The sequence below is a fragment of the Panthera pardus genome, unplaced genomic scaffold, assembly GCF_024362965.1.
Source record: "Panthera pardus isolate Hobbes unplaced genomic scaffold, ASM2436296v1 HiC_scaffold_22, whole genome shotgun sequence".
Lineage (NCBI taxonomy): Eukaryota > Metazoa > Chordata > Mammalia > Carnivora > Felidae > Panthera > Panthera pardus.
In genome coordinates, this window is record NW_026526788.1 from 56,904,300 (window position 1) to 56,924,822 (window position 20,523).

At 40.1% G+C, this 20,523-nt stretch overlaps 1 protein-coding gene and 1 non-coding gene across 3 annotated transcripts in view; one reads left to right on the forward strand and one right to left on the reverse strand.

Annotated features, from left to right (window-relative positions):
* Nucleotides 1-20,523, reverse strand: part of HPSE2 (heparanase 2 (inactive)) — a 677,801-nt gene that overhangs the window by 133,687 nt on the left and 523,591 nt on the right. For both annotated transcript variants that reach the window (XM_019459090.2, XM_019459091.2), the window contains exon 8: nt 3,587-3,693. In XM_019459090.2, coding sequence (XP_019314635.1) covers nt 3,587-3,693 — 107 coding nt within the window. The remainder of the gene's footprint in view (nt 1-3,586; nt 3,694-20,523) is intronic.
* LOC128772557 (U6 spliceosomal RNA) lies at nt 18,853-18,959 on the forward strand. The gene has a single exon (XR_008416737.1). It is a non-coding gene; the product is annotated as a U6 spliceosomal RNA (small nuclear RNA).

Sequence of the window (20,523 nt, forward strand, 5' to 3'; positions counted from 1 at the left end):
TATTATTAGCATTTTAAAATCTGTTTCACATTGACAATTATTTTATTCTCATAAAAACTAAGAAATATTTACTGATAATTAGAGTTATAAAAACAAAACAAAGAAAAATGCAAAAACAAAAGTTTTAAATCAAAAAGAAAATCCAACAATTATATAATAGAACTGTTATTGTTGTTGTTGTTGTTTTTGTTGTTGTTGTTGTTGTTGTTGTTGTTCAGACTGGGACACTGTGACCCGGGAACTGAAATTACTTTGGGAATATCACATGGCTAAGCTATTTGCCTTTATTATTTTTATTAATTTACCAACCCCATTTGGTTTTTCCTTTAGCCACTGAGACACATATTAATGTCCTGGGGTAGAACTACCATGTGCATTCTGGACTGATGCCTCCTAAGTCAGTGCTCTTTCCACTAATGTAGCACAAATACAATAGGATTTATATCTAACAAGTATTTATCTATAAAAACAAGTATGTCTAATTCACCCTCCTATCCCTATGCTTGCTGAATGAAGAAATGAAATGATAAGTAAACACATAATCACATCTAGCCGCAGCTGGATATCAATGTATTTTGGAATTTAAAATATTCCATTTGTTCATTCATTCATTATTCATTCAACAACATTAATTAATCGGCTGTAAATGCCAGACCTTGTTCTCAGCATTGAGGATAGATACGAAAATGCTTGTGTGACCATGTAAGTCATTTGTAAAGCACTGGGTATGTAAATACCTGTATTCATTTATACAAATGTATAAATTCCTACTTGTGACCTCTGCAGACCCTATAACAGTGATCCGCAAAAAATATATACTCAACAAATGAATGCTGACTAGTAAATCTGGCTTGTCTTTGTTGTTGATGTTGTTTTCCTAGTATGGGCAGTTTTTGAAGGAACTCTAAAGTGAGAGAGAAGAATATACATCCTCCTTTCCAAACCCATATCCTCTATGCACGTTCTGGTCTGGAGCGTTCAAAAGGACTATAGCCAGAACCTCTCCTTCCCCGTACTCTTCAGAGTGGAATGGTTTGTACTTAAGTTGTCTTCCTCTTCCTCTTGTAAATACTAAGCACTCTGACAGGGGAAATAAATGGTGTTCCAAGTCTCCCTTTCATGCACAAGTATAGAAAAGTGGCAAGATGACTGGTATATCCCATCAAGGATACTACTGCGGCCATTATTTTCCATTCCACAAAAGTTTATTGAATATCTACTGGGTGGCAGACACTACTGGGTGCTAGAGACACAGTAGTGTGCCAAGGGTATATCTGTGGTGCATCAGAGAATCATAAAGCCCTAACTGGGAAAACTACCCTTGAATACTTGGCAGCAGAGAATTCTGCTTCATGCATAAACATTCAAGTGTCCTGGCAAGCTCTCAGTTATGCCATATATGAAAAAAAGCCTGAAAGGTGCCTTTTTCCAAGGAATCTTGCTAGTCTTCTGGAGCTTCTTAGAATGCTTCAATTCCCCCCTCCCCTCCAGGAAGCAATTTATGTCCCTTGGAGAACTAGACTCGAAGGACACTTGGCTGGGTGCTGCCAGCAGAGGTGAGAGCAAATGGGTGATAAAGAGGTAAGAGAGAACCAGGAGCCAAGTGAGCTAGTTTTCATTTGATTTGTGTCAACCACATACTGAATACCTGAACTACAACCTAACCCTGAACAACTCTGTTGATCTGGATTTATTGCAAAGTGACCACAGAGATCTATGGATATTTGGCTGGTGCTCAGATATCTTTCCAGTTCCACCCCCCTCCGAAGGGCTGTGGTGTTTCTCATTTCACATCATTCCCTAAAGGGAAGAATGCTCAGGAAAACAGTTACAACTGGGCTGCTTGCTGGCCCTGCAGCAAAGTCTGTCTATGATGGCTGCGCAAAAGCCATTCCTTTGCTGATTCTCAGAGGCCCCTCCCTGCCGTACTAACGGCCACTGGCTTCTCATCCTTACCCCACGGCTCACAGTGAAACCTGGTGGGAAGCATATTATTGAAAGAAGACTCTCAGAACCACTGTATCAAATGCTGATTCATTCCATTTCATTCATTTGAACCATGCTCACTGAACAACTGCTCTGTGCCACTCAATGGTAGGTGCTGAGAACACAAGAATCGAAGACACAAGGTATCATCATATATTTTACTGACTCATTATCTTCATCTGCATGTGCCAGGATTCCATCTGCAAAGACAATCTGCTTGACTGGCTTGATTTGTCTTTTATAAATGTATTAAAATAAGCCTTAATGGAGGGAAACTACGAGTGTATAATTAGGAACAGCTGTTAGTAGTGAAACACAAAGCTCAGGGCTTTGTGAGCTCACTTCTTAGGAGGACCTTGCTCAGACAAAAAAAAAAAAAAAAAAAAAAAAAAAACCAGGGCCACAGGACTAGAATGGAACAGGAACAGGGCATTTGGTTAGTCTGTGATCCTGAGGGGTCTGTCCCTGCCACATGATGCTGGCAGGCCAGTCAGAGCCCTTTATGCTTCTGGTGTTAAGTCGTTCAGATAACTGCAGTAGCCTTCAAATCCACTTTCCCATCTCCTGCCTCTCCAAACTCTTGTGCATACTATTCTCAGAGCCAACATTTAAAAACACAGGTCAGATGGTATCTCTTCCTTCCTCCAAAATCTTCAATGGCTTGCCACGGAGTATAGAACAAGGCTTCATTTCCTCTGCCTGGCTTTCAAGGCCTTCCATGCTTGATGGAAAACTCCTCCCTTGTCTCAACCCTCACTACATCCCTGCAGCTACTGAGGCTTTCTTCACACGAATCATTTCCTCTCCCCTGTGCCTTTGCCGGAAATGTTCCTTCTGCCTAGCATGCTCTCCTCCACTATCACCACCATTCTCCACCTATAGAAATTAGAGTAATCTTTCTATGTCCCACTCAAATGCCACTTTGTCCATGAAGCCCTTCCTGATCCTCCCAGGGACAGAAACTACCGGTTCCTTTGCATGACTACCACTGCTTTTGAAGCAGAAAGGAAGATGGTCTAAGGTAGTGGCAAAGAGGCTTGACTCTGAAGCAGATTGCCTGGGCTTGAGTCAAAGCTCTCACATCTATCTCTTTGGGTTGTTGTAAAATAATAGTAACTGTATCACTTGTTGTTAAATTATTAGATATAGAGAGAGCGCTTCAGAAAGCATGTAACACATATAGTTAAAATTATTATTATTTATTATTATTATGGCACTAATCTCCCACACCTTTTCTTAGCTCCTCTTTCTGTTCCTCCGATCTTACTCTTACCTATTTCCTAGGACTATGGTGAAAAATGGATGAGAAATTGTATGTTGTCTGCACTGTGTTTTGAACTATAGACATTAAATAAAGGTCATATGACTATTATGGTCACTACTACTGCTACTGTTACTACTATCTTTGCTCTGATGCCTGTGCTTGATGTCTTAGGATCCAGGGAAGTCACTTATCACTGTTTGTTGAATGGGTTAAACCCATTCACAAAGGAACAGATAAAGAACTTTCAATAGGAAATGAACCTCCCCCTCCAATAGGCAGAATAACACACTTTCTTTCCTCAAAATCCCTGGGAATGAAATTGCATGTGTTACTCACAAGAATCCTGCAGCATAGGAATCTGATAGATTGTTTGTGCCTCCAGCTGAGGTGGTCACCACACCTTCAAGCCAAATCTTCTTTCCTGGGGTGTATGTATTAACCACCTGTTCACATAACAGAAGCAGAAGGGGATATGAGATTTTTAAAAGTTACTCCCAAGTGAGAAGGAACACACATTCCCTTAAGGGAGTTCTGTTGATACCTTGCTCCCAGATGGTCATGATCTGTGCTTTTTTCATGATGACTCACCCCATGCAATGAGCTGACGCACGTGCATGCGCGCGCGCGCACACACACACACACACACACACACACATTAACACTGACACATGTCCACTCAAAGAAATGATCATTTTTTTCCTAAGTAAACCCAAGTGAAAATGTGACAGTAGGACAAGTGCATTTTCTAGGACACAAGTTGAATGCAACACCAGTCGCTGGAAAGTATAAATCATATGATATCTCTCTATTAACAAGTATTGAGAAGGAAATTTTCTTTTTTTTAAGTTTTTTTTTTCATGTTTATTCATTTTTGAGAGAGAGACAGACAGACAGAGCATGAGTGGGGGAGGGGCAGAGAGAGAGAGACACAGAATCTGAAGCAGGTTCCAGGCTCTGAGCTGTCAGCAGAGAGTCAGATGTAGGGCTTGAATCCACAAACCGTGAGATCATGACCTGAGCAGAAGTTGGACGCTTAACCGACTGAGCTACCCAGGTGCCCCTTGAAGGAAATTTTCTTAATACTCTGGTATGGCACATGCCAGGATGAGTCTACTATCCATGCATTAGAAGTCATGAATCATGAAGGCAGAGGTCAATGTTTGTGAGAAGTATTTTATAATCACCAAGGCATGTATATATATTACAACCATATTTTGGAGAATAACTGCAGTGAATGTAAAACAAAATCACTGATCCAGGGGTGAAAGATCCTACCTAGGGAACTTTCTAAGCAGAAGAACAGCATCTTGTTAAAAGGTGGCCCTCTGAAGTTTTAAAATGGCCCAGTCTCTGGTCCACAAGTTGGAAGCTGGCCATACTACCCAGATTAAGGCTCAGATCCCCTAGATAGCAATCTGGCAGTATTTAGGGATCATGTACTTTGGGTGCCCCTAAAAACAGAGGCTGAGACAAAGGCTTATCTATAGGTAATTCATTGGGGGAAGTCATAACAGGGAACAGGAATGAGGAACTGCAGGGCTGAATTAGGGAAAAGGGAAAACCAATACCAGGATGGGTTTCCAAACTGGCAACCGGTGTTGGCAACTTACACTCAATTCCACAGGGAACTTGGTAAGAGTCTTAAGAACTATATGTCTCAGAACTTTCTCCCAAGGGAATTCAAGAGGAAGCATACTTATCCTTTGGCTCCTATCCTCCAAAAGGTCAAGAGTAGCCTTGGGACTGTAACCTCTGCTCTTCCCCATTACCCCATTTAATTGTGTAGGCATAAGTGTTGAGCAGGTTCCCTGAGTTCTGCATCTCTGTCTTAGAGAAGTCCCAGAGCAGGAAATAAGAAGCAAGGTTGTACCGTATCACGACAGCACTAAGCTGGTTACAGCTGTGGATCTGCCCAGCTCAAATCCCTGCAGCAATAGTCAGTATAGGAGGTAGGATGGGGATGCCATTTATGCACAAGGGGGGCTGGATAAAGACAACAGTGTATTTAGATCCAATGGGCCACCAATTTTTCTTTTAGACATGCATTTAGATCCAATGGGCCACCAATTTTTCTTTTAGACATGCAAACCAAAGGAATTCTTCCTCAGGCCTCTAAGGAGTCAAGTACGAGGATGTTTACTATGTCATTGTTTGACACAGGTTTCCATTGCAGGAGGAATGGAAAAGTAAAAGATGGTAGATACATACCATAAGACATTATGCAGCAGTTAGAACAATAGAGTCAATGTAAATCTAGCAACGTAAATTAGCTTTAAAGATTTAGTGGTGAGTTAACAAAATACCAACAGAATGAAATTCAGGTCACAATATTACTTATGTACTCAGTTACATCCAATAAGATGAAATAGTTTATAAAGATACATGTCTCTTAAGGACCTGTATCAAACACAGAAGGAAGGCATGTTTAAGAGGGAGGTGAATGTGAGCACAGATTAGAGATCGAGGTGAAAATCAAAACAAATGCAGGGCTTTTGCATGAACTGATGATAATAGTTTGCTGTGGTTGAGGAGCATGATTTTAATTTAATTCCCTTTACCTCAGATCCCAAAAAAGAAAAAAAATAATATGAGACATAGCATAAATGCCAGAACTTTCCTTTTCCAAAACCCATAGGCAGACATCAGCAAACAATCATATTCCTCCTGTAATCTCTCCCTAGGCATAACGCTTGTCTTCTCCCCTCATCTACTAGAGTATTTGCATTATTTGAGACCTACTTTAGAATAAGAGTTGGCAAAGTGCTTGAACTTTTCAGGAATAAAGTTGTAAAAATTTTTCACCAATTTGATGTAGAAGTAAAGATTATGGGGCGCCTGGGTTGGTTAAGCGTCCGACTTCAGCTCAGGTAGTGATCTCATGGTCTGTCTGTGAGTTTGAGCCCCGCATCAGGCTGTGTGCTGACAGCTCAGAGCCTGGAGCTTGCTTCGGATTCTGTGTCTCCGCCCCACCTCTCTCCCCCTCCCTGGCTTATGCTCTGTCTCTCTCTGTCTTTCAAAAATAAATAAATGTTAAATTTTTTTTTAAAAAAGAAGTAAGAATTGTGATCGAAAATGAAAGAAAGATCCTGAGAATTAATAGTGGAGGTCAAATTGGAGGGTTATTAAAAATTGAGTAAGAATTCCCCCTTGTACCCAGAAAGACAAGAGTCACTGAGGACACCACAAGGTAGTTCTCTCTCCCTTCTCGATACTGCTCACCATGCCCAACCCAAAGGGAACTGGAAATAGTATAAATAAGAAAACAAGAAATATACCTTAGATGATCAAAAGACAGAGCCATATGGTGAAACTGGACTGCATTGATGGTTCCCCTCAAAATGTATTCCTACAAAAACTGTGTTCTTGATAAACTTTGTGCTTCCTTTACAGCTAACAAGAGCTAACAAATATATTTGTATTTTTCTTTGTTGCCTTTGGCTTCCAAGATATTCAGAGTTTAATTTTTGTTCAAAGATAGATATTAAGGGGCACCTGGGTGGCTCAGGTGGTTAAGCATCCAACTCGTGATTTTGGCTCAGGTCATGATCTCATGGTTGATGAGATCGAGCCCCACATTGGGCTCTATACTCTGATAGCATGGAGTCTGTTTGGGATTCTCTCTCTCTCTCTCTCTCTCCCTCTCCCTCTATCCCTCCCCAACCTGTTCTCTCTCTCTCTCAAAATAAATAAACATTAAAAACATAAACATATAAAAAAAGACATTAAAATAAGGCAGTTAGAGAAAAGGGATTAAACAAAACAAAAAAGTAAAACTACAACATGATGAACTTAATTTTTTTTTTTTAGAGAGAGAGCTAGAGCATGAACAAAGGAAAGGGGCAGAGGGAGAGAGAGACAGAGAGACAGAGAGAGAGAGAGAGAGAGAGAGAGAATCTTAAGCAGCCTCCATGCTCAGCACAGAGTCTGATTCGGGGCTCGATCTCATGATCCTGGGATCATGACCTGAGCTGAAATGAAGAGTCAGATGCTCAACTGACTGAGCCACCCAGGTGTCCCAACATAATGAACCTTGAAATAATTAAGCTGAGTGAAAGAAGCCAGACACAAAAGGCCACATAGTGTCTGATTCTGTTACATGAAATGTCCAAAATAGGTAAGTCTGTAGAGACAGAAAGTAGATTAGTTGTTTCCTAGGGCTGGAGAATGGAGGGAGAAATGGAGAGGGGGTAATGACTACAAATAGATATGTGGTTTCTTTAGGGGGTGATGAACATGTTCTAAAATTAAATAGACGGTTTCACAATTCTGTGAATACCTTAAGAACTACAGAATTGCACACTTTTAAAGGGTATGCACAATTTCATGGCATGTGACTTTTATCTCAATAAAATAAAACTCTGTGTGTGTGTGTGTGTGTGTGTGTGTGTGTGTGTGTGTGTGTTGGTGTCATTAACAAAAGGAGAGATAGAGTCTAACAGGCAGATAACTACTGTGGAAACAGTAAAGTACCCTGGAAGTTCTGGGTTCTACCACCCACTAGCTATGAGATTTTTGGCTTATTATCATCTTGAACTTTCTTCATCGACATGTAAGCCATGAATTCGGAGTAGATGAAATCTAAGTTCCTTCTAAATACAAAATGTTAAAATGTATTAGTATTTTATAGTATTATTGCCAGTTCCCTTGGCTCCTATCCCTCAACAGTCAAGAGTATCTTTGATTATGTAAGTGAAAATTACATAAACAACAAATATGGGAGACAGAGCGGTAGAAAAAGCCACCAGAGTGGATGAAATTACCTAAGGGAAATATCTAAAAGTGGGACTAGAAAAGGGCTAAGGGTTTCCATGCCAAAACACTAAGGCATTACCAAATACATTTATTCATTCACTCTAACCAATACTTATTGAGCACCTTCTATATGCCAAACAGATTCTAGGGGCAGGAATACAGCAATGAGTGAAACAGGACAAAGCTCTGTTCTCTTTGGCTTACATTTTAGTCAAGGGGAAAAGACTAACAATGAATGAGTAAATAAAAAAAAGAAATTTAGAAATAATAAGAGCTAGAAAGAAAATTAAAGAGAGTAATCTGATAGAAAGTAACTTGGCAGGAGGTGTGGGGCAGCAGCGGGGGGGGGGGGGGGGTTGGGTGGGTGGACACTTTAGATAGTACTCAGGTCACCCCCCTGGAAAGATGGTATCTGAGCTTAGACCTGAGTGACAAGGGAACCAGCCCCTTCATGGATTGGTAGGAACAGCACAGGAAAAGGACAAGATATGGAAACAGGACTGCTGTTTGTAGAACCAAGAGAAGACCATCTGGAGTATAGTGAGTAGGGGAATGTGGAATATGTGGCATTTGAGAAACAAAACAAGCAAAGGATAAAAAAGAGAGAGAGTGACAAAGCAAAAAACAGACTCTTAACTATAGAGAACAAACTGATGGTTACTGGCAGGGGTGGGGAATAGGGGAAATAGGGTTTGGAATTTAAGAGTACACTTATCATGATGAAAATAAAATAAAATAAAATAAAATAAAATAAAATAAAATAAAATAAAATAAAATAAAATAAAACAAAAAAAGAGAAGAAAGGATGGATGTTTCTCATTCTGAGTGTGATGGAAAGCTATTTGGGGGATTTAAACAAGAAAGGGATATGAAGTGATTTATGCCAAGATCACTGTAGCTGTGACGAAATCATATACACATTTATAATGAAAACTGTGAAAAGATAAATATGTTAAAGTTCCATTATTTCTCTCTTTTTTAAGTTTATTTATTTATTTAGAGAGAGAGCATGTGTGTGCATGAGAGTGGGGGAGGGACAGAGAGAGAGGGAGAGTGAGAATCCCAGGCAGGCTCTGCATGAGATGTAAGATCAAGACCTGAGCTTAAGTTGGCCACTTAACCAACTGAGCCACCCAGGCGCCCCAAGTTCTGTTATTTCTGTGGCTACTCTAGCTTCAATTTCCTCATCCATGAGCTGGAATAATACTTGACAGAGTTGTCAGTGATCCTGATTACTAGTCAAAGGATAAATAACAGTAGGCCAATCACAGGAAGATCCTGAGAATTAGCAGGAAGTGACAGCAGGTGTAGCAGATGAACATTTATGTGTGCCCATCTAAGGTGATGCATGAATTCAAATGAACTCATGCTAAAGAGAGTTACAATTTGGTGGTAAGATTCTGAACTATCATTTATGATCTAACAAAGGAATCCAGGAATCTATGGACTACTTCTTAGGAACCCTGAACTATCAGTTCTTGTTCTTTATTATATTTACTAAAGGTCCCTCCCTGTGAGGGCAGGGATCCTATAGTGTTTACTTTTGTATTTACTTCCTAGGAGAGTGCCTGGCACAGAGTAAGTGCTTAACTGGAGACTGTGGTGCTCTAGTCACATGAAGAACTCAATATAATTACAAACCTGCCCATGCACAAGCTCACAGGAGACTCTCACTCTTTAAAGAAGTTATATGACCTAAGACAGGGCAACTAAACTGGTCAAAGAATTGGAAGCAGTACCCTGAATGCAAAAACCACCTTAGAGATCAGGAAAAATAAAAGCATGCCATGAAAACCTACAATAGCACAAAAGATCTAGATAAGAGCAACACATGTCTATTTGCTAAAGCTCAGGATATGAGGCCTGAGGTCTGCCCCTTGAATTCTGAAAGATGGAAATTTCAGAGAAGGAAAGGGAATTATGCCTTTGCTTACCAGGTAATTTATATATGGAATCCAACACCCCCAGAAATGGTAAAGGCAAATCACCATCCAATGATATTTGGAGACCAGAAGTATTTTATGATGTATTAAGTTTATCATAATGTTCTGATATTGAAGGTAAAGAGACAATCATATTCCTACCACCTATTCTGTGAGGTCATCTGTCATAAATACTTAGTTGGAAGGTAGCATGCCCAACAAAGAGCAGCAAATTTGTACAAAATAGTTATATTCCAAAAGGAGTTCAAAGTCTAGATCTTTAAAGTTTATTTATTTATTTTGAGAGACAGCAAGCAAGCTCATGGGAGGGGCAGAGAGAGAGGGAGAGAGAGAGAATCCTAAGCACGTGGGGCTCGAACTCACAAACCAACCGTGAGATCATGACCTGAGCCGAAAACAAGAGTCGGACACATAACTGACTGAGCCACCAAGATGCCCCCAAAGTCTAGCTCTTTTAAATGAGGACTTGATTCAGGAAAATGGTTGGATTTATAAAATATTGTGTACATAAGACTCTGCAGGGATACAGACACTGTATAAATAGAAGTTCATCTGAATTCTAACTTGCAGGGAGATTTGGAAGGAAACAATTTAAAAATTGCTATTGTTGGTGAGGTAGCACTAAGTAATGGTTAGGTGCATGGACTTTGCACCCAGATTCCCTGTGTTTGAATCCTGATTCTGTGGTTTACTGACTGGTGTGATCTCTCTGTGCTTTACTTTCCTCAGATGTAAAACCAGAATAATAATAAGATCCATCTCAGAGCATTTTACGATATTTAAATGACCTAATATTTATAAAGCACTTGGAAAGGTGTGTCTGTCTTATTGGTAAGCTTTTCTTTTTAATGTTTATTTTTGAGAGAGGAGGGGGAAGGGGCAGAGAGAAAGGGAGACAAAGGATCCAAAGCGGGCTCTGTGCTGATAGCAGAAAGCCCAATGCAGTCCTGAGATCATGACCTGAGTGGAGGTCAGACACTTGACCAACTGAGCCACCCAGTCACCCCTGTTGGTAAGCTCTTAAAGTTAACCTGTTAACCTAGACCACCCTCCTGTGTAAAGCTCACGAGTTGGGCTTGGATCAATCTAACATTGGAGTTGTTTGCTTTTCTTTTGGACATGTTTTAGGAGGTAGGTAATAGACCAGATGTATGCTAACTAGAAAGGAAAGGTCTGCTTAAAATTTAAAAGGCACATGGATTATCCACATTAACATAATTAGCATTCATAGTTTACTTATGAACTCTTAGCATAGGGGTAATTCCTGTCCTTGTCTAGAGAAGCCATATGAACAAAAAACACAGTGAGCTAGAACTTTTATATACAACCTAAACCAGCATTATGAAATGTTCTGCAGGGGAGAGATTCCTAGAAAGTATTAATACTAAAAGTTCTGGGAGTAGTTGGTACAAATCAACAAGGATTTTCTGAGCATTTACCGTTTGGGACATGGTGAGAGGTTTGATGAATTGTGTGTCTACCATGAGCAAAGAAGACCATCATGGTGACATGTGGGGAAGGTACTGAGGCTGGGTGCTGGTTAGGACTGGGGAAGAAATCAGCATGGGGAAAAGAGGAGAGAAAAAAAATCAGGACAAGCAGATGGAACCAGCTGCAAAATTCCCTTAGAAAGTGAAACTCTAAGAAACCGAGGGCTATAGTTCAACACTGTGGTTTTCTGAGTAAATATGATTCTCCCTGTGCTGGAAGAGAGAAAATTGCAGGACTGGAAAGAACAAGGGTACAGTTCCTGGTGAGAAATGATGTGCCAATGAAGGTCATTTTAAGAAACACATTGTCTGGGGAGGGGGAAGAAGTACAAGTGTTGAGATTACTGGAGTGAGGTTAGAGAGGGGTTGGGTGGCTGGCTCTCTTTTAAGGGTTCTGTGGTCCTAAATAGACTTCAGCCCTTGGGCCCAAGTAGACAAGGGAGCCATGAGGCACCCACATAACAGTTCAGCAAGTGGTCAGTGGCTGCTCAGACTCCTTGGGCCTGCTGGGGGCAGGCTGATATGAAGGGAAGCCTCCAACTCCCTTCCCTCCCATCTCAGGGGTTGAGGACATCAGGACTGTTCCATGTGGCTATGTTGAGAGAGCAGGGGTGAGAGAGAAAACAAAATGAGGAAAACAGTACTGGTTTTATTTTACTTTTTAAAGTTTTATTTTCCCTGCCACTTTGAATTTAAAAAAAAAAAAAAAAAAAGAGGAAAATAGGAAAATAATCATTTATGTGGCCTGTTTTCAAACTTGGGCTTCCTTTTCCTGTTTCTCCAAAACTGTGATCTAAGTCTTTAAAAAAGACTCCTGAGAGCCTGGTTTCAGCCACTGGCTGTGCAAGAGATGGTGGCCCTGTAGCAGCAGACATGTTGTTTATGGTTATCCAAACCCAACACCTTCCTTAATGAGAAAGGAAGCAATAAAACAGGAATAGTGGACAGGCCAGCTGGGCTAATCAGCCCTGGCAGGAGGCCCAACCTCCAAAAGAACCTGGAGTGCATTAATTCCAGCATCTCATCTACTTGGAAATCAACCTTCCCCAGGACTTCAGGAAGAGCAGTAGCTCTTTGAGTAACCAGAACTGGTCCCTAATCACTGGTTAGAAGGAGCCAAATAGCTTCAGGAAGCTTCTTAAACCTCACCTATGCACAAAGCACTTCTTGGGGTGCCCCTGCCTCTTTGTTCCCTATTGTATTTACTAGAGGTCCAGGTGAGAGTTCAGTAACATTCTGCATTTCTGTCCATCCTTCTTGTGTATTTTGGCCGTTACCAGCAGAAGAACTCAATCATGTGTTCACAGAGGTCTATGTTGTTAACTGGTATATGTGCTATGATAATATTGAAAGCGATCTAGGGAATGATTTACTTAAAAATAAAAAGAATGGTTTCAAAGTTGCCCCAATTACATTCTTTTCATTCACCGAAAGTATGAAATGTTTCTCCAACTCGGAAAAAAGCTAAGGAGCCAGTAACTACACACAACCCCTAGTCTGTTTTATCTATTTGTCTATTGGAGTACGTTAGACATGGTACAATGATTATGAGAACCACTGGCCCACAGGATACATGCCAACTGCTTCATTTACCTTGGTATCTTAGACCCTTCATAACTACCCCTTAGCTGTCTCTTCTCCCCTTCCTCCCCACAAGACCTATGGTTCACCACAGAGTGGACTTACATTTTCCAACTATAGGACCTTCTTTTAGGTTTTTACTAATTGCCTCCTCCCCTACCCACTCCTCCTCCATGTTGTCTAATTTTTTTTTTTTCTGGCTTATTTCAAATCTTACTTCCACTGTGAAACTTTCCTCAAACCTTTAGAAAATTAATTCATCTCTCCTTTGGGCTCCAAAGTTCTTCAAACCTATCTCTGACCTTGACCTTTTTAAACTGAATTATAATCTTCTGTTTGCCTGTCTTTCAACTATACTGGAAATACTTGAGAAAGCCACATTTTTTCCTTTTCTGTATGCCTTATAGAAGTATCTAAGTACCTGGCATGTCGCTTGACAGGTACTTTGCTTATTAAGTACATTAAATAATAAGATAATGAAATAACTTATTTGTTAATATACGAGGGAGATAATATTTTACTATTGAAAAGGCCAAGTTTCAGTGGAGATAACTAATAACCTCAAAACCATAAGAGCAAACACCAAATCCTCACAGTTCCACTTCAGGGTTCTATCTACTTTCTAATTGAATTTCCCTATTTGAGGAGACCTGGAAGCTTCTGGGTGACTAAAATGCCTTCATATTTAATATGTCCTTCTTAGGTTAGACAAGCTAGGCTATTCTGAGCTCAGCCATTCTAATATCTCATCACATTCTTCCTGATTTATTTCTTTTGTCTAATGTACTTCCTGTCAGTTTCATTAATTTTTTTTCTGTATAATTGCTTTCTATCGTCTCCCTGTTCCGGAGTGCCATATTTACCCATTTTCTTTTGGTATCAGATCAATTTTTAATTTGTGGCTTCTGTTTATGTGTCATTTTTAGGATTTAAAATTGAATTCTCTGTTCTTGTTATCTCCAACCACAGAAAAGCAAATGTATATAATTGCAACAAAATATAAAATTAAAATAAGAGAATACACAATGAAGATAAAGTCACAGGGGAGCCAAGGAAATTATTAGTATATGCAAGAAAATAAGGAAGAATATTTCAGAGTCCCAAAGCAGAGTCTACGATCAAGGATAAGCGTTAGAAGAGGGAGAGACTGGACAGCAGCTGCTCACACAAGAATGACTCTTCCTCCCTTCCCCAGTTATTTTCCATGAGTAACCAATCCCTAGGCTTACTGGACAGTCTACCCACTGACGAGTCAGGCTTTATCATCCTCAGAAGTAATTTTCTCTCATTCAAGACAAACCATATAATCCCCCCTTCCATGTGGAAAATTGGAAGGTCACCTCAAGGTGCCTATTCCTCCTGAAGAAGCTTTTTACCCCAAACCACAATTTGTCCCCAGGGCCATTCCTCCAAGTGTCTATGGGCAGCATATACCTTTGCATTGTGATTGCCTTGCACATAACCAGAACTCACTATGCATTGACCAAAAGCCTGTGCACATGGGATGTAAGAATGAAGTCCAGTGAATAAATGCAAATCACTCCCTCAAAAGCCCAGTCCTCTTCCACTATCTAATACTGTGGTAATATTAGACATTACCTAACATTGGGGTATATAACTTTCATTGGACTCTAACTTCTGGGACACCTATGCCAGATTATATCAACTGATTGTGGCATTGAATTGATGTTCTTTCATCAGGACATTCAGTGCTATTTAAAAGTCTTCCTAATCCTGGGTGGTTAGGAATACAAATATTATTGGCTACAAAATAAATGGCTAACAAGTATGGTAGATGCAGAAGAGTGGATTGGGGGCGCCTGGATGGCTCAGTCGGTTAAGCATCCAACTTCAGCTCAGGTCATAGATGGACCTCTCAGGACCCTGTGGGGATCACCTACCATTCCTTTGCCTAGAGCCATTTTCATACTGAAGGGTGGGAAAGGGGGAACCAAGACCAAAGTCTGTACCTCAGTCAACTAAGCCCTAGGAAGATGTGACCCTCGTGTCACATCCATTTCCCCCACACCCTTCCTTCACCACACCAGATCCTTGCCATTGCTTACAAAATCTCTCACTTTCAAATTGTGAAAACACTAGCTGCATGCACTGATAATAGCAAATCAGATTCATAGTCTAGATGCCCGGTCGGGAGCTCTCTAAACTTGACTTTACAAGCGGATTATTTCTATCTTGCACCTTTACAAAGTAGATTCCAGAGTAAATAAAAACGTGATTCTAAAAACGTTAGAAGACAATATAAGCTAAAATGAAATAATTTCACATTAGAGAAGGCTGTTTAAAATAAGACACAGGGACGCCTGGGTAGCTCAGTCAGTTAGGCATCAGACTTTGGCTCAGGTCATGACCTCGCAGTTTCTAGGTTCAAGTCCCACATTGGGCTCTGTGCTGACAGCTTGGAGCCTGGAGCCTTATTTGGATTCTGTGTCTCCCTCTCTCTCTGCCCCTCCCCTGCTTGCACTTTGTCCCTGTCCCACATTGGGCTCTGTGCTGACAGCTCAGAGCCTGGAGCCTGTTTCAGATTCTGTGTCTCCCTCTTTCTCTGACCCTCCCCTGTTCATGCTCTCTGTCTCAAAAATAAGTAAATGTTAAAAAAAAAATTAAAAAAAAAAAAACAACAACAACAAAAGAAGAGTGGATTGGATAAGAGTGTAGGCTCTGGAGTTAGGTGGGCCTGGCCTTGAATTCTAATTTTACTACTAATGGCTTTGAGTAAGTGACTGGTTTCTTCAATGGGTTAGTAATATACGATGCACTCAATAAATGGCATTTGTATCCTCAAAAGTAATATGGTTACTGTATTTCTGTAAGTTAATGATGCATTTTTCACATTTTAATGGTTTTGAAATCAGAACGTTTTTTATAATCAATCTCAAAAGAAACTTGTGAGCTGAAATTTGCCAGCTGTTTATCTTATCTCCTATCTCTCCTCCACTCCCTGGCTATATTAAATTATGGTACATTTTATAATTATTTGTGTTTAAGAGTCAAGGAGATATGGTTCATGAGATGACGACAACTAAAGCTTTGGAGCTCTTTTGTGGTAAACATACCTTTCCAGCTAGATTCCCCTATTTATTATTAGTGTCTTCTATATGAAAGAGAAGAGCCAAAGATTCCCTTGGGTCATACTGTCCCATTTGTAAATACACAGCCAAGTGGCATCACAGAATCTAATTTACTGGGAAGTTCATGAAGCTCGAACTTCCAGCTTCCCACTCTCACAGGCCTCTGCTGGTATCCTGGGAAGGGGTCCCTAGTACTGTGTTCATGTGGTCAGATATATTTCTAAAACATGCAATTTTGTTTTGTTTTCTTTTTCTTAAAAGTTTCCTGTTGTATGAATTTCAGCCCCCATAAAACTTAAGACACTCAGGGATGTCTTCCAAGATATTCATGTGGCACCATTTGTATTTGGGGTACTCTGACTCTCTTGAGTATATCCTTGGCCTGTGTTTCTCCTCCCTGCCTATGCAAATCTGCTCTTGGGAAAGGACCTTCTGTTTGATATTAACACCTTAGTGTGACTTTGAACCAGTGTAGTTTACCTCTTCTCAGGTTATTTACATTTTGCATCCTCTTCCTAATGTGTAGAATGAGAGGTTATTTTTTTCTTCTCTCTTTTTAAAACATTTTTAACAATGCTTATTTATTTTTGGGAGGTGGAGAGCACAAGCAGGGCAGGGGCAGAGAGAAGGAAACAGAGGATCCAAAGCAGACTCTGCGCTGACAGCAATGAGCCTGATGGTGGGGCTCGAACTCGCGAACTGTGAGATCATGACCTGAGCCAAAGTTGGACACTCAACTGACTGAGCCACCCAGGTGCCCCTGAAAGGTTATTTTTTTCAAATGAAATATCTGGCATTAGTAACCAGACTGAAATGTTATTTTGAACAACAAAGAGACTTTTCCTTCACCTCTCAACACATACCCAGAAGAAACTCTCCTACTATGCCTACATGTAAGCACAGCCCATTTATTGCTGTCTGAATCAATTTCTATCTAGTCAACACTATGCTGCATAGTTAGGAGCAGATTAGATTCTTCTGCGTGTGAACAGCTGAGATAGCAGATCCAAATGTGAATGAGACAGAGACACTACTTTACTTCTTGTACACTTCTTCCACTGTTTTACTCTGCTCGCTTACCTTCTCCTTCCTGCCTATTTCCCTTCCACTAACATTTATTAAGCACCTGCCACGTGATAGGCATTATGGTAAACAGGCAATGGCACACTGAAATGAACATTTAACAAATAAATGAATGAATCAAACACTGACTTTTGTGGTAATACTACTGTTCTTACCCTAGTAATGTCATTTTCATTTTCTACTTCTCTTCACAAAAGGTTAACACTACTGTTGTCCTCATTTTTCCTTTAGTTGTGCTTCTAGTTATTGTATCATACTCAAGAATAACTGTTATTTTTTAATCCCCTTCCCCTTTCATATACTAAGAGGCTCAAATAAGTGGGTAAACCAGAAGGTTGGCTAAGAGCAAAAGCTTCCTTTTTATGTATTAATTACTTCAAAAGGATTAAATATTCTTCTGCCTCACCTACTTCCTTGATCCTGCAACTCACATATATTGGAAAAAGTAAAGACACTTCAAAAGAGTTCATCTTCATTAAATACTGTAAGCAATCATAAGCAATGATGATATTAACAAAAGAACGATAATGGTCATACTATGAACCATATAAACCATTCTCTCCACCATATATATTAACACTGGTAGTCCTCTGATCAGACTCTCAGAACTAAATAAATTAGAAGGTGCCTGTCCTTTAGATATTAGCCTAAATGTCACTTTCTCTAGAAGGACTGCCCTTCTTTTATACACTAAGATAGGTATTTCCCACCATGGGTGCCCATAGTACCCTACACATCTCTGTTATAAGAGTCATCACATCTTATTATCATTGCTTGCTTCATTAACTATTTTTCCACTAGACCACAAGGTCTAGACCACATGTAAGTCTTTCTCACCATTTAATCCTCAGGGGCCTGGAAAATACTAAGAATGTTATAAACAGTTGATAAATAAAGGAAAGAAAGGAAGGAAGAAGGAAGGAATTTTTCAAATATTAGGGAAGCAAATTGTCCAGTTTATTTAGTATTCAAAATGCAATCATATGGACAGTACTTTTGGAAATACTTCCCTTATGACTGGGATTTCACCAACTCCTTCCTGTGCTTATTGAATTGCTGAAAATAATATCAAAAAGTGTTATTTCCTCTTCTGATTCCTCCAGGAGATGAAGACACAAATCATAGGGTCCAAGTGACTTAAGCCAAAGTGGTTCTTCTTGGTTCTTATGTCATTGTTTTGGAGTCAGCCCAGGTATCCACACTATACCATCTGCACTGTATCTGAAACATCTCTTACTTTCCCATCTGACTCTTGCTTACATTGTTAGATTCTCAACTCTTTCCCCTGACTCATCTCCCAAAGTACAGATGATTATCCTTATTCTAATAGAAGGGAGAGAATGTGTAGATCATCCAAAGGAGTGGCTTGTCCAAACACTGTCTCTTTTGGCTTTCAAATACATAATGTAGATTTTCATATAACCAGAATTTGCCCACTGCTCAGAAAACAGAGAATTCTTCTGTAAATGGCAGTCCAAATTTGAAAACCACAGCTGTTTTTAGCAATTGAGTCACTGCCTTTCAGATGCCAAAAATATCACCTACCATACTCCCCAGGGTTCAAAGAAAGAGGAAAGAAGAAAAAAAGCAAAGAACAAGTTGAGGATAAAGGTAGCAGGAAGCTTCTCCAGTCATATGAATTATTATTAAAAATAACTACAATAGTGCTCGCTTCAGCAGCACATACACTAAAATTGGAAGGATACAAAGAAGATTCGCATGGCCCCTGCGCAAAGGTGACACGCAAATTCGTGAAGCGTTCCATATTTTTATGGAATAAAAATAAAAACAAAATAAAATAAAGACATAAAAAACTACAACAACTGAAACAACAATAGTAATAGCAATAAGATTAGCATTCAATAGCAATCAACAAAATAGGGCCGAATGTGACTTTCCTAATCTCCATGAAAGGGAAAGATGAGAGTATTCTTAGCACCATCATTTTACAGATGTATAAACAAAGTTAGAAAAGTTAAGTGAATAACCCAACCCATGGTTACACAGCTAAGCCCGAACTCCAAATCAAGCATTAGACTTCAAATCCTGTATTCTGTCTCTTATTCAAACAGTCTCATCACTGATTTATCTAACCACTCCTTCATGAATTGATTTTGGTAGGAAATCTGCCCTTTTCCCATCACTGTAGGCCTAAGGGGGATCATTAGAATTTCTGTGAGCTTCTCAAGATAGAGTAGAAACAAAGATTATACTTTTAGATTTTAGATGAGGGTTCTAGGTATATATGCATTAAAATCTTACTTGGCCCCTCTATAAACTGGTTTTGGAAGTTTGAAGAAAAAAGTTTGGCCAGTCTGTGCCGGTGTGCATCTTGGACTCTAATTCCCCAGACCCCCCTCCCACCCACAGGGGACTTCAGGAACAGCTAAAGCAACTTTTTAACTGGCAAAACTTGGTGACCCTTCTCTAGTCTCCCAGTCCCCATCTCCTCAGAGCAGACCAGTACCTAGCATATCCTGGGCTGTGGTGAGAGAGACTCGCATCTTGGAGGCCCTAGCCACTGGGTCCAGGCTGTGCAGCCAAGGGAATGTCTACCCCATAAATCAAATCTTGGGGAATCTGTGATCCAACAACACCTCCAGCAGATACCCATTTAAGGAAATATCTAGTGAGAGCTTGTAAAAGAAAAGTTGGAAAAAGAAACTAGACAGGGAAATGATGGAAGGGCTACTAAATGATACAGGGCAGATGAAACTGTGGCAGACAGTATTTTCCAAAGATGACTGGAAAAATAATTCTGGTTTTAAATGCTCTTCTAGAATCTTGCTATTCTCCCATCAAGAAGAGTTTATTTCCTCTCTCCTCAAATCTCCATTGGTCTTGATGACTGTCTCAATGAATAGACTATGGTTGAAGTGAAGCCCTGTGACTTCTGGGGGTAGGTTAGAAAAGGTAGTACAGCTTCCACCTGGCTCTCTCTCTTGGGCATCTGACTTTTGAACCTTGGAAGGAAACCCAGGCTACATAGACAGTTCATATGTAGGTATTCCAGTTATCAACCCAACAAAGGTACTAGCCAACAGCTGGCATCAACTGCAGTACATGCAAGTGAACAAGCCTTGTGATTCCAGTCACCGGCCTTTGAGTCACCCTAGCCTTCAGGTCTTTCAGCTGAAGCTTCAGACATCATGAGCCAAAGACAAGCCATCCTTATAGTGCCCTGTGGGGATTCTTGACCCATAGAATCCATAGACACAATAAATCGTTGTTTTATGCTACTAAGTTTTGGGGTAATTTGTTGCACAGCACATCATAACCAGAACCCTAACCTAGGTCCTGAGGGGACCTCTGGCATGTTCTATCTGCAACAGCCA